Below are 13,598 nucleotides of genomic sequence, written 5' to 3'. Positions count from 1 at the left end.
GTTAACATTGGAATTTGTTCTTGTGATGAAGGAAAAGAAGAAATACAAAGATACACCAAACAATACCCTAGTGGCTTATGGCATATTTGGCCAAACTTTTAAAATCGGCTTATTTCGTAAAGTGTTTTTGAGCAGTAATTTTAATGAGAGGTAATTTTGAGCAATAACTAATGTTTGACCAAACTTCTAAAATCAGCTTATTTCTTAAAGTACTTTTGAACAATAATTTTAGTGAGAGATAATTTTAAGCAATAATTAGTGTTTGACTAACCTTTTAAAAAGAAATTTTAAGTGTATTTTTCTTAAAAATACTTTTTGAAAAAAAAAACTACTTTTTTTACTTCTCAAAAGTTACTTATGCTTATATTCAAAAACAATTTTTTCCCTCTAAAAGCTTGACCAAACATCTTAATTTTAGAAAAAAGAGCTTTCGGCCACAAAAAAAATTATTTTTAGCCAAAAAGAAGTTGGTCAAATAGACTATTAATATTACCATGATATTTTCATATATGTTGATATATTAGGTGTTATTGTACCTTAATGGTATACTAATTTGGTTTAACACTCCGTCTTTAAGAGCTTGTAGCAAATCGAAATCCCAGATCACATTGTAATGTATGATTTTCTAAGTTTCGTCACTTAAACTATAATTACATAATAAACTCTCCAAACAAGAAACTAATTTATTTTTAATTTTTTGCTTTAACTTTATATTATTTGATGTAAAAAAATTGAATGTTTAAAAGAAAAACAAAAAAAGAATTCTTTTTGAACTTGATTTTGAACTAACATAACTCCTCGTGAGGCAAAAAATGGTAAGAAAATATGGTCTAATTAATAAATCTTTTGAGGGAACCACCAAAGTATGTGATGAACACATAAGCTGCTCTTTTTTTGATCAGATGTTTGAGGTTTGAGCGCTTCAAATGGGATCCTACGTGACGAAAATCAATATAATCGGTTTCGGTGCGGATAGCGGACAGCGGAACAGGAGGAAAACCAAATAAAAAAATATATGAACAAGAAAGGAAATAAAACCGAAGAAAAAAAAAATCAAGGTAAATTCAAAAGAAAGCACATTTTGCAATCATTCTTTTAGTCCCTCCATTTTAAATTATCTCCACTTTCGTCACTTTCTCTCTCTCTCTTCTTCTCCAATATCTCTTTATTCTCTCTATTTACATCTCTCCCTCCATTCTCTCCGATTGATCGCCGGAATATCCATTTCCGTCCGATCAACTTCCTCCCTCGGACGCCGTTTAATCGCCCCTCCTATCCACCTATTCAATTTCTCCTCGCTCTACAATTCTTTATGTAGATCCGCATTTTTAAAAAAAAGAATAATAATTAGCACATTGCAAAAAAAATCAAGTGCTCTAAATTATAGTTGATCTGAGGAAAAAGGAAAATATGTTTTTCATTTTCATGTTTGATATGCTAATAACGTAAAAATTTAGGGTTATTTTTTTTCCATATTGATTGGAGGAGAGAAAAAGGAAGGAGTATGTTGAATAAGATTATAAAGCGAGGGCACAAGAAGGTGCCGAAATCGGACCCGTCGGATTTTGGGTCGGGTAATCGGAGCTCCGGGTCGGTTTCAACATCCAATGTAGTGGTGAACCACGCTTCTAGAGGCACCGGAACTGGCGCCGGAATGATGAACAATTCGACGCAGCAGACGGTGATGTCGTCGTCGGCGGCGGCAGTTCCAGCGCCGGGAACAATCGAGAACCTTCCATTGTTGAAGGACGTGCCAATGGCTGAACGGCAGAATTTGTTCTTAAGGAAACTTCAGGTTTGTTGCTACCAATTTGATTTCAACGATACTATGAAATTCGTTAGGGAAAAAGAGATCAAACGACAAACCCTAGTTGAACTTGTGGATTGCATTCAGTCTGGTGCTATCAAAATCACTGAAACTAATCAAGAAGAAATGGTGAAGAAAATGATACCTCTTAATATATTCCGGTGCTTGCCTCCTGCGTCCCATGAGAATACAGGGTCGGAAAATGTGGAACCTGAGGAGGAAGAACAGTATCTCGAGCCATCTTGGCCACATTTACAGTTGGTATACGAGTTGTTATTGAGGTATATAGTTTCGTCGGATACTGATACTAAGGTGGCTAAGAGGTTTATTGATCATTCGTTCGTGTTGAAGTTATTGGATTTGTTTGAGTCGGAGGACCCGAGGGAGAGAGAGTATTTGAAAACGATACTTCATCGGATATATGGGAAGTTTATGGTGCATAGGCCGTTTATAAGGAAGGCGATTAATAATATCTTTTATAGGTTTATATATGAGACGGAGAGGCACAGTGGGATAGGTGAGCTTTTGGAGATTTTAGGGAGTATTATAAATGGTTTCGCGTTGCCAATGAAAGAGGAACATAAGCTTTTCCTTGTTCGAGCTCTCATACCGCTTCACAAGCCGAAACCGATTGCAATGTATCATCAGCAGCTGTCGTATTGTATTGTTCAGTTCGTGGAGAAGGATTACAAGTTGGCTGATACAGTTATAAGGGGTTTGTTGAAGTACTGGCCTGTCACTAATTGCCAAAAGGAAGTTCTCTTTCTTGGGGAACTCGAAGAAGTGCTGGAAGCCACGCAAGCTGCTGAATTTCAGCGCTGCATGGTTCCTCTTTTTCGACAGATTGCTCGTTGCCTTAACAGCCCGCACTTCCAGGTCAGGAGAAACTTCAAAATCATTAATTGCCACCATTTACCTTATTCCTTGGTTGTTAATTTAGTGTATGCATTTAGTAACTCTTTTATGGCTTTTTTTTTTTTTTTTTTTAATTTCCTTTGTTACAACAACATACCCAGTCATGATTGGTACTATTATCGAATCATACTTTTGTCTGGATTCCCTACTATTGTATACTGCTTGTGTACTGAACTTTTCTCAACATATTTTACTTTAGAGAAACGGTTGCTGGGTACATTTGCTTTGTAGATTATATTAACTTTAGAAAAATAGAAAATTTCTTGATTATACTTTCTGTCTTTGATTGGTAAGATAGCAAAAGGTGTTTCCTTTTCTCTCTTTTCTCATTTTCTCTTTTAGGTGCAACCTTTTTGAAGGCGAAAGGTGCAAAATATCAATGAGGTATGTTGGAGCTTTAAACGTAAAGCTCAAATAAGGCGTGGACTTTAATAAAGACGCAAATGAAGGAGAAAAATGAAAATCGAGAACAATAATTATGACCATAAATAGCAATTATATGGACAAAGGATGTTAAAAAGTACAATTAAGTGAATTTTTTATTGTTTAGCATCATCTCTTTAAAACAACTTCTATTTGCAATGAAGTTTACGCCTTAGCGCCTTGGTGACTGGAGTAGAGCGTCGACTAAGCGAGGTGAAATGCTCAGTTTGTTTTGCACCTAGCTTTAGGGCTTAAGCGCGCTTTAGACAAACCTTTGACAACAATCTTTAGGTGTGTCATTTTCAAAAGATCATCTGCCTACGTATGATCTTGGTGAAAGAAAATGAAGAAGATGGTTCTTAGATGAAAACTCTTGCCTGCCAAAGTTACTAACTTTTCAAGTTAGTTGCTATCTCACGCATAACTATAATATAAGCTACTTCCTTTTTTATATTTGTAGGCAATTTCTCTATTGCGAGTGTTTCTCAAGTTACTTTATGCTGTTATATGTGGAGCTTATTGCAATTTTTATTGGTAGGGAGTCTCTTGTAACATTTTTTTCTCTTCACCATAGTCTTATTCTCCGAGTGAGATAGATGGAATTTTGTTACCTTATCTTTTCTAGCTTCCGGTAACTATAGTCCTTGTTACATCTAGTCTTATCCTCATTTTGTCATGCACCAAGGGGCATACAATCGACAATGCTTACTAGATAAAGGGGAGGGGGAGGGGGTCATACAATTGACAGTAACAAGTGTATGGAAGTTTGGCTATTTTATACTTATCATAGCTATCCAAATATAGAGCTCTCACTTGACCATCATTCTCCATAGGAAGTGTATGAGCGGGATAAACGTTCCGGCTTTTTATAGGTGCATTTGCATTAACTGACTCACCCTTTTTTTTTTGTTGAAAAGGTAGCATATATGTTAACTGACTCACTTTGCTCCTTTTATCCTTCAGAATTTACCTTAGTTATGTGTTGACAACTTCCCGTTAGAATTCTGTGAAGCTCCTAAATCTAAAAGGTGCTTTAGTCTCATCAACTCTTATGAATAGTTGAGTGCTTCGGTATGTAATGGTTATCACTTTAATCCCTTGGCATCAACCTTGTTCAGAAGAGATGGAGGAAATACTATAAATCTAGTAGAAGCAAATTCAACTTTCTTTAAAGTTGTTAGGAATTCATATTTCCTTGAGTGATTTCTTTTATATCGTTTATAAGAACCCACAAGGGGATATTAAATTTCCACACTTAAATGTGATTAGTGGTCCAAGTTGCTGCCTTGTGATTTTTTTGATATATAAATAAGATTATATTGCAGCACTAGCTATTTACAGTGTAAGATTAGAAAAAGCTCAACTGCTTGATCAACCTGTCTAATCCTGGAAGGAACTGAGGAACTCTATCAGATTGTGAACACCATAAATATTTTTCATTTGCACCAAAATCCTAGAGAGAATACCTTTGGATTTGAGCCCAGAGTTAAAATCTAAGTAATATGCTTTCAAAGCATCTTTTTTTCCTTTTCCTTTCAAATCATTTATTCTTATCCTTCCAGACCACCGACCAACCACGGGTAGGGATGGTGTTCCATGTCCTTCTTCTACTGTTGCTAGGCCCGTTGTCCAGCACAACAATAGCTTTGGAAAGTTTTGGCATGACCCGTTTAATTCCAAGGATGCAAAAGAACTGATTCCATATTTGGGAAACAATAGGGCAATGCAGAAAGAGATCATTGGTGTCTTCTGCATCTCTTTCTCACAATAAACATCCTATTGTAGAGGTGCGCAAAGTTACCTGGTACCTATTGCTGGTGGGAGGTAGCAGGTATCCCGTGGAATTAATCGAGGTGCGCAAAAGCTGGCCGCGACACCATGGTTATTAAAAAAAGCATCTATCTTAGAGATGTTCACACCCCTTCACTGCAAATTATGTTGGGTCGAAACAACTTTCAATTGATTGACCAACAAAAATGTGCTACTTTTTATGCAACATAACTACTCCACATCATTTATCATGGCCAGAAAAAGAAAGAAGTTAATGATGTAGCCAGGAACTTGTGTCAACTATGCATTAGGGACCATCTAGTTGAATCAGGTCCCATAGACGGGCCTTGAAACCTCCCATATCTTGAAAGAATCTTTGTTTTAGTCGGTTCCCAAATTTTGAAACAATTACGCTTCCTCTCCAATTCCTTAATCATTGCAGTTTTTTGCTTCTTCTTAGGGTCACCTCCCATCCTTGATTTGATCTACTCTTTTGTTTTTGCTTCTGTATTATATTGCGATGCTATATATTTTATCAAAACCAAGTACCGTCCTATTGAGAGGTCCCATCACATCACCTATTAGATTATCATCCCCTATGATTAGACATACTATGCTTATCTCAAATTAACTATCTTGGTGTGCCTTTTAGGTTGTCCAGATAATTTATCTTACTCTCACAATTAGGAATTTATCACCACTATAGTCATACTCTTTTCATAGCTAATGTCATAAAGGAAACATGGAACCATCTTAATGCCAACAATATTCCAATATAAAAAAGATCACTTATCGTTGTTTTTTGAGTGTGAGCATAACAGTTTTCTTAGCTTAATTCTTGTGTTTGGTCATAAGTAGATTCCTGCTTTTGACGGATATAATGCCTATCTGAAAACTGAAGACGGAGTAAGAGATTGAACTACTTATTTCCTTAGCCGTTGGAGTCAAAGCACTGAAAGCACTTCATTGCATAGTAAGATCTTGTTTACCATCTTTACCCACAAAAGAAAAAGTCTATGGAGTTGTTGCTCTTTCACCACTTTTGGTTGGTGCAAATTCTTCATCTACTCTTGAATGTGAAGGTTCATTCTTTTAGTTGCAGGACAATATGTTGCTTGCTGTTGTCAGATATGCTAGAGACTCCAGTTACACAGAAATAGTGTGGGTATGAGTGAGATCATGAAGTTATAAAGAGTTCAAAATTTAAGTTACAGAAATAAAAGCTCTGGCAAGGAAGGAGGTTGTGGAAAATTAAGTTATACTCAAATATCTTTTTTATAAAGAATTTGTTGGTAACGAAGATGATAGGTTACCTGCTAATTCATTGTTTTTTGGCGCAGAGATTAGTAGTCTAGTAGAAACCATTTAATCTATCTTCTTTTCCATTATATTGAATTGTTGAACTTAGTAAGAGAGGAGACAGAAAGTAATCTCATCAGTTTAAAGGGGACCTTTGGCTTGGTAAAAGGAGGGGAGACATTGTCTCGAGGTGTTTATGCAATATGAGTTTGCATTAAGCTAGTTTCGATGATCCTAAGTTTGGCCAGTGTTGGGAGTTTAGTTACCCATCTATCCATTAACTTTTACTTTCCGATTTTATAGTTTCAGTTGGTGTTATTAGCATAAATAGGTGATTCTATATAAAAAGTTCATGTAATCTAGATTGTACCATGCCAGATGATCTTCTTATCCTTTTAGATTCTACTCATGATCTCAAGTTGTCTACATATCTTGACACGCTTGGTCCCGCTATGAAAGAAAAGAATGGGCGCAACACTTTATTCTCTTGGACCACTCTTTGTTTGCTTCTGGCCTTCTCCTGAGTGGAGGGAGGTTTTTTTTTGGGGGGGGGGGGGATAAGCTTATCCAAAATTTATAATAAGATCCCTTCACCCTTAATCAGAGATCTCGAGTTGAGCCCTGGGAATGGAAACAATCCTGTTAGGGAGCGCTTCTCCCTTTAATGGGCCTTACGCGACACGAATCCAGATTAGTCTGGACCCCTATGGTAGGTACCAAACACTGAGTGGGAAACCAAGAAAATGAAACGATGGCATAGATACTACAAATCATACAGAAAGAGTAAGCGATTTATGAAAATCATCCTAATTTAGGCCTTGTTCTTCACTTAAATGGATAAGTCAAACCCTGTTTAAAGCCCCAAGTCTCTATGTTTGTAAATCTTGCTTCTCTTATTTGATTCAGCTTAAGGGTCAGTATAGGCGTTTGTCTGTATCCATTTTTCTGGAAAGTAAGGTTCCTTCCATAGTAAAGCTTTCACATGGTCTCCATTCATAATAGACTTAAGCCTGTGACTTTCTATAAGTTAGCAGGTATAGTGCTGCTATTTCTCATTGCTTTTGTATAATTGCAAATAGAATAGAGCTTATACTACTTAAAAGAGCTTTCAAGATGGCATAGAGACGCCACCAAGGGTTGTAGTGAGGTGGATAAAATCTCTTCACTCTTAACCATAGGTATGATGTCGAGCCTTGGGAATGAAAAATATCCTGGTAGGGAGCGCACAAATCTGGATTAGTTGGGGCCCATTTGGATACCGGACACCGGGTGGGAAACCCAAAAAAAAAAAAAAGATGGCATAGAGTTAGAGACTCCAAAGATACAGAAAGAGTAAGTGATTTACAAAAATTATCCTAATTCAGGTATTTTTTAGCACTTAAAAGTTAAATGGATAATTCAAGCCCTGTATGAAGCCACAAGTTTCTATGTTTGTAAATCTTGCTTCTCTTATTTGGTTCAGCTTAGGGTCAGTATAGGTGTTTGTCTGTCTGCGTTACGGTTCCTTCCAAAGTAAAGCTTTCACATGGTCTCCATTCATCATAGACTTAAGCCTGTGACTTGCTGTAAGTTAGCAGGTGTAGTGCTGCTATTTCTCATAGCTTTTGTATAATTGCAAATGTAGCATGGATCCCATGTATGTTTTCCTATGTTTTGACCTTTTGGTCGGAGTTCATGGAGGATAATTGTTTGTAATCATTTGAAGATGTGTCATGACTCATCCAGCAGCTTGAGCTAGTACTTGTTCATTAAATTCGTGGCCCTTAAGGTCCTAGAAAGGAGTGCTACACTCTCTATTGCATGGTGTATTGGCATATTCACAGATTGTCTTCTAGTCAAGATCACACTTCCAGTTATGGTACGGACAATAAAATCTTTGTTTACCAATGACTCTAGAAAAAGATTGTTTCTGATACCGTTAGTCGGTCTTCTGTCTTTGAAGGGAGTGACGCACATTCCTTGTCCAGAGTATCTTTTTGTTTTTTATCCTCTTATTGTGTTACTTGAGGCAGTGAGGGCATCTTGTTCTGTCATATGGATTCTTTTTTCTCTTTAAACAGATTAATTTGTTTTCCATAAACAAATGTATCTGTATGAAATGCCATATACTGGAAAATGGCGTACTACCTTATTATGCTTGTGAATACTTTCTAAAAAATTATGAAGTTCACCTTAAAGTTGTAAAAAAGGAGAGAGAAATAAAAATAATAGCTATAGGATTGAAGTTAGTGTTTGGAGCATGGGGAGCAACTGTGATTTAAGCCTTAAAGAGATGTGAATATTGTTAAACTAGAGTTTTAAGGCCTTAAGATAAATGGTAATGCCTCAAACACTTCTTGTTTTGTTTTTGAGTGTGTACATGGCTCTGTTTCCTGAATACCAGTTTGTTGAATTTTCTTTCCTCCGAATGCCTCTGGTTGAGAGAAACCTCTGTGGGCAATTAGAGCTTGTATAGGCTGAGTCACATCTTGGAACTTTATTTCAATCCCAGTCTCAGAATTTTATATTTCTTCTTTTCCTTAGAAGTGTAACTGCTAATAACAGATTTGACTTGTCCTTTCTTCATTTAAGCTTCGGGTATCGGCTGTCTTTTTTCATTTTTGTCTACCTGAAAAGTTACATTCCTAGCTCTCAGTGACTGGGAATTAGGGTTCGAATTCTAGCCGAGGCAACAGTAGGATAATTCTTTTCATCTATCTACGTTGCCTTGGTGGATAGAGTTACTAGGTACATGTGCTAGCGGGAGATAGCAATGGTGTGATTAGTCGAGGTGCACCGAAGCTGACCCGATGTCAGTGCTATAAAAAGTAGTTTTAAATTCAACCAGTAGTTGTTAGAGATGGAGCTTTTCTGTGTAATAATGCCACTGTTAACCATTTTGGGCACCTTGTATCTAATTTTATTTAAAAGCATTTGTCTGAGATTCGAGATTTCTGTGATCCGGCTACCCGAATAGTACAATCGACCCAGAAATCAGAGAGCGGATAGCAGAACCATGTGCATGTATAGGCTTGAAATTCTTTGCTGCCAATGAAATATGTGGTGATAAAGTTGTGTTTATGCTTAATTGTTTATATGCAGCATCTTTTTGTTGAAAGATGTTTTTGTAGTAAGGCAGGATACAGATTAATCCCGAGGTTGTTTACTTTTTGTTTTTTTACTGAGGAGGAATCTCAGAACTATGAAAAGGCAGTTTGAATCTCTTTGAGGTATCTCTGAAGTACATCTATGTTTCAGGTTGCAGAACGAGCCTTATTTTTATGGAATAATGAGCACATTGTGGGTCTGATTGCCCAGAATCGGAATGTCATTTTACCAATAATTTTCGAGGCTCTGGAAAAGAATATAAGGAGTCATTGGAATCAGGCCGTCCATGGGCTGACAGTAAATGTCCGCAAAATGTTCCTGGAAATGGACGCTGATCTGTTTGAAGATTGCCAAAAACAGTATGCCGAGAAAGCAGCCCGGGCCACTGAGCTGGAAAAGCAGCGAGAGTTGAGATGGAAGAGATTAGCAGCTGCTGCCTCACAAGGAGGGTAAAGGGCATGTCGATTGCCATTCCTGTTCCATTAAACGCAGGATTAGACATGCCAAATTCAAAACTGGATGCATGCATCAACCTTGCTCTTCTGTTATAGTGGTATTCATTTTTCTCCTGTTTTTTGTTCTTTGAAGATGATGACAGGCAATGCAGCAGGGTGTAACTCAAGTATGTATTTGATAATCACTAGTCGTGTGCTGCAGCTCAAGAATGGTTTGTGGAAGTATCGTGTAATTTGTTCTATAATTTTCCTCTTAAGAGAAATTTCTATTTTTGCAATGAACTCTCTCGAGCTAGAAGTTACATTATTATACAATTATTTTACAGTTTTACACGTCTTATCCGTAGGCAATGGCATTGGTGAGTAGTAATCTGGATGGAGGGGGCAAAACCCAAAGGAAAAAGTACTTCTCCAGATAATGTTTGCAAAAGGAACAATTCTGCCTCTTGTTCTTAAACTTCTGAACATATTGTTTTTCCTTTTCTGGAAAGAAGTTGTCCTTTTTTTCTCTCTCTTTTATTCTGTACAGCTACTGGATCGTTATCTTGAATATGATAGGTAGGAAGTTCAATTCATTAGATGTTCTTGAAAGTGTTATAAAAGAGAAGCTCCTCCTTGTTCAATCACAGTACTTGTTTCAAGGTAATCACAGTTCAATCAGGGTTCTGGGAAGGGTAGTGTGTACGTAGAGCTTACCCCCCCCCCCCCCCTATCTTGTGAAGGCAGAGAGGCTGTTTTGGATAGATCATCGGCTCAAGGAAAGCAAAATCCTGGAAATAGTGAAAAGGAAATATAGAAGTGAAGAAGCCATGAGAAGCAGTAGCACCAAGATTAAGAAAATTGAAGCAAAAGAAATAGCGTGTAGTAATAGAAATCTAAAACAAGGAAATACGAGACTACTACTTCGACTACAGGAATGAAAAGAAGAACGATCGACTACCTCCTAATCTACAATCCTAATTCTCGACTTCCACGTCCTTCCTAATGATTTAGGCTTTCTCAATAGTGCTATGTTTCAACTTGTCCAAGTGTCTCAACTCAAACAAAGCTGCAAACATTAAGAACTGAAATGCCCCCACAGAAAGCTTTGAGGAAAGATTTGGGCAGATACATCTTTTGGATTTCTGCTTATGCTCTAAAGCATTAATTATATATGCTTATCTTTGTGTTTTCTTTACAATGTGACCGCATGCATATTCAAAGTTCAAGTTTCCACATTATTTTAATGAAATAAGAGAAATTCTTTATACAAACTGTATGGTATTAAGGAGTTCTATAACAGAACCTTTGGGGTACTATACCAAAACTAGTGATGCAATAAAGGGAGATAGAACTCCCATTAGGTATCAAAATTGAAACTGAAATATTAAAGGGCAAAGTACAAAATTAGCCGGTCGGCAGAGACTAATTACATTCACTAGTCAAAAAGCATATAAAATATGTATATAATACATATACATAGTCAAACCTCTCTATAACAGTCTCATTTGCTTTTGCTGCTATAGTGAAGTGTTGTTACAGAGGACATTGAAAAACTTGGCTTTTATAGTGAATGACTATTATATAGGAGATGCTATTATAGAGAGGTCTGACTGTATACAAAAAATATATATTTTGTCGGTTATTATTTTTGGAAGCAACCAAAAATATAAATTTTTCAAAATAATTAAATCCTTTTTGATGACCTAATAGAATCCTCAAGAGGATGAATGTATCAAAGCCAATGGTGGTGTTTCCACAAACTAGTGTTATCCACCTACTTTGCCAGGTTGGATCTTCTAGTTAGTTTATACCCCCCAATTTTTGTCATATGCAAATTACCTAATTTTGTTTACTATATAAGGAGTGTCACTTTCTCAAGTTTCTACAACCATAGCATATAATACATGGCTTTCCAATTGCAACTAACCATGCAACAAGAAAAACTACGAAAGGGACCTTGGTTCGAAGAGGAAGACGAGAGACTGGCATCTATTGTTGCCATTTTAGGTGAACGTCGTTGGGATGCCTTAGCAAAGGCTTCAGGTATATATATGATTCAGCTCATAGGCGGATTCAGGATTTATATTTGATTGGTTCATTGTTTATGTTCTTATACTGAATTCATCGCGCTTTTGAAAATATGAGTCCACAACCTAGTATTTGTTGAAAGTTTAGTGATTTATTTCACATATTTGTGTATGTCGTTTAAAAAATACTGGATTCAGTTCAACTCGATGGATGGAATTGCATTGCATCCTCCTTTGATAAAAAGCGTCATATTTTAACTAATGTACAAAATTTGGTTGCATGCAGGGCTAAGGAGAAGTGGAAAAAGCTGCAGATTGAGATGGATGAATTACCTCAGACCCAATTTAAAACATGGCCATATTAGTGAAGATGAAGAACGTTTAATTGTTAAACTTCAGAAACAGTTTGGAAACAAGTAAATTAATCTTCCTTCTATATTTCATGTTAAAGAAAAAAAAGGTTGTAAAAATGCTTTATACTATTAATATATGATGCCCTTTTTCTATTTCACTTTGATTATTAAATTTAGTGTTTTTAACATTACAGGTGGTCAAAGATTGCTAAACAATTGCCAGGAAGAACTGATAATGAAATAAAGAACTATTGGAGAAGTCACTTAAGAAAGAAAGCACTGATTTATGAACAAGGTCCAATATTCTGCTTAATATATAATTCTCACATCTCTCTCGATATATTCTGAAGTGGAGTCTTGGAGCAACGGTTAAATTGTCTTCATGTGACATATAAGTCACGTGTTCGAGCCGTGAAATCAGCCACTGATGCTTGCATCAGGGTACGCTGCCTACATCACACCCCTTTGGGATGCGGCCCTTCCCCAAAGGGGAGTATTGGAGCAACGGTCAAGTTGTCTCCGTGTGGCCTATAGGTCACGTGTTCGAGCCGTGAAATCAGTCACTGATGCTTGCATCAGGGTAGGCTGCCTATATCACACCCCCCATTAGAGTGCGGCCCTTCCCCGAAGGAGAGTATTGGAGCAACGATCAAGTTGTCTCCGTGTGACCTATAGGTCACGTGTTCGAGGGGTGAAATAAGCCATTGATGCTTGCATTAGGGTATGCTGCCTATATCACACACCTATTTGGAGTGCGGTCCTTCCACGAAGGGGAGCATTGGAGCAACGGTCAAGTTGTCTCCGTGTGACCTATAGGTCACGCGTTTGAGCCGTGAAATCAGCCAATGATGCTTGCATTAGGGTAGGCTGCCTACATCACACCCCCTTGAGGAACAACCCTTCCCCCGACCTTGAATAAATACGGGATACTTTGTGCACTGAGTTGTCGTTTTTCACTCTCTATGTTCCCTATATATCCATATCCCTTAACTAATAAATATTTGTTTCTGTCTTACAGAATGCTCAGGAAGCAATACAAGTTCTAATTCAGAATTAAAATCATCATTTGGAAAAGATGATTGTTCCTCTGCTGATTCTTTAACTGAAATGGAAGTTTCTAATTATAGCATTGATCACTCGTCGAAGGAAACAGCATTACCAGATTGGATACCAAGTTGGACATATGAACAAAGTCAAATGGAACATCATATGTACCTTTGTAGATTAAACATATGTTCATGTTATCCTCAGTGTTTTTCTGAAGATAATAATAATAGTTTTAGTACATGGGATGATACTTCATCTTCTATATGGGAATAGTAGTAAAAAGAAGAAAGAAAGAGTTTGAATTATATATAGACAGACAAGTGTGAATGTAATTTCTTCATTTGAAGGTGGGAAAATCTTAAGGAACAAGAATCATGTACATTTTGTTCATTCTAATTATTTATTGAGTTTAACTTTTATAGACAGACAAGTG

At 36.9% G+C, this 13,598-nt stretch overlaps 2 protein-coding genes across 2 annotated transcripts; both read left to right on the top strand.

Moving 5' to 3' along the window:
• Window positions 1-1,089: 1,089 nt before the first annotated feature.
• On the top strand, window positions 1,090-10,085 carry LOC107798666 (serine/threonine protein phosphatase 2A 57 kDa regulatory subunit B' beta isoform). Its single transcript, XM_016621682.2, has 2 exons — window positions 1,090-2,683; window positions 9,452-10,085. The coding sequence occupies exons 1-2, from the start codon at window positions 1,505-1,507 to the stop codon at window positions 9,752-9,754; spliced, it is 1,482 nt and encodes a 493-aa protein (XP_016477168.1). The 5' UTR covers window positions 1,090-1,504; the 3' UTR covers window positions 9,755-10,085.
• Window positions 10,086-11,666: 1,581 nt separating this feature from the next.
• Window positions 11,667-13,438, top strand: LOC107798665 (myb-related protein MYBAS1-like). Its single transcript, XM_016621681.2, has 4 exons — window positions 11,667-11,781; window positions 12,052-12,181; window positions 12,313-12,413; window positions 13,137-13,438. Exons 1-4 carry the CDS (start codon window positions 11,667-11,669, stop codon window positions 13,436-13,438), a joined length of 648 nt encoding a protein of 215 aa, XP_016477167.1.
• The last annotated feature ends 160 nt before the right edge of the window (window positions 13,439-13,598 follow it).

Source organism: Nicotiana tabacum, chromosome 10 (genome assembly GCF_000715075.1).
Source record: "Nicotiana tabacum cultivar K326 chromosome 10, ASM71507v2, whole genome shotgun sequence".
Taxonomy (NCBI): Eukaryota; Viridiplantae; Streptophyta; class Magnoliopsida; order Solanales; family Solanaceae; genus Nicotiana; species Nicotiana tabacum.
This window is presented reverse-complemented; position numbering and strand designations above follow the sequence as displayed.

What these genes read in the sequence shown, in the direction of transcription:
- LOC107798666 (XM_016621682.2), top strand. Translation starts at nt 1,505, where the DNA reads ATGTTGAATAAGATTATAAAGCGAGGGCACAAGAAGGTGCCGAAATCG. An exon ending in TTAACAGCCCGCACTTCCAG is followed by an intron (nt 2,684 to 9,451) that starts GTCAGGAGAAAC and finishes TCTATGTTTCAG; the next exon opens with GTTGCAGAACGAGCCTTATT.
- LOC107798665 (XM_016621681.2), top strand. Translation starts at nt 11,667, where the DNA reads ATGCAACAAGAAAAACTACGAAAGGGACCTTGGTTCGAAGAGGAAGAC. An exon ending in TGCCTTAGCAAAGGCTTCAG is followed by an intron (nt 11,782 to 12,051) that starts GTATATATATGA and finishes GGTTGCATGCAG; the next exon opens with GGCTAAGGAGAAGTGGAAAA. An exon ending in CAGAAACAGTTTGGAAACAA is followed by an intron (nt 12,182 to 12,312) that starts GTAAATTAATCT and finishes TTAACATTACAG; the next exon opens with GTGGTCAAAGATTGCTAAAC.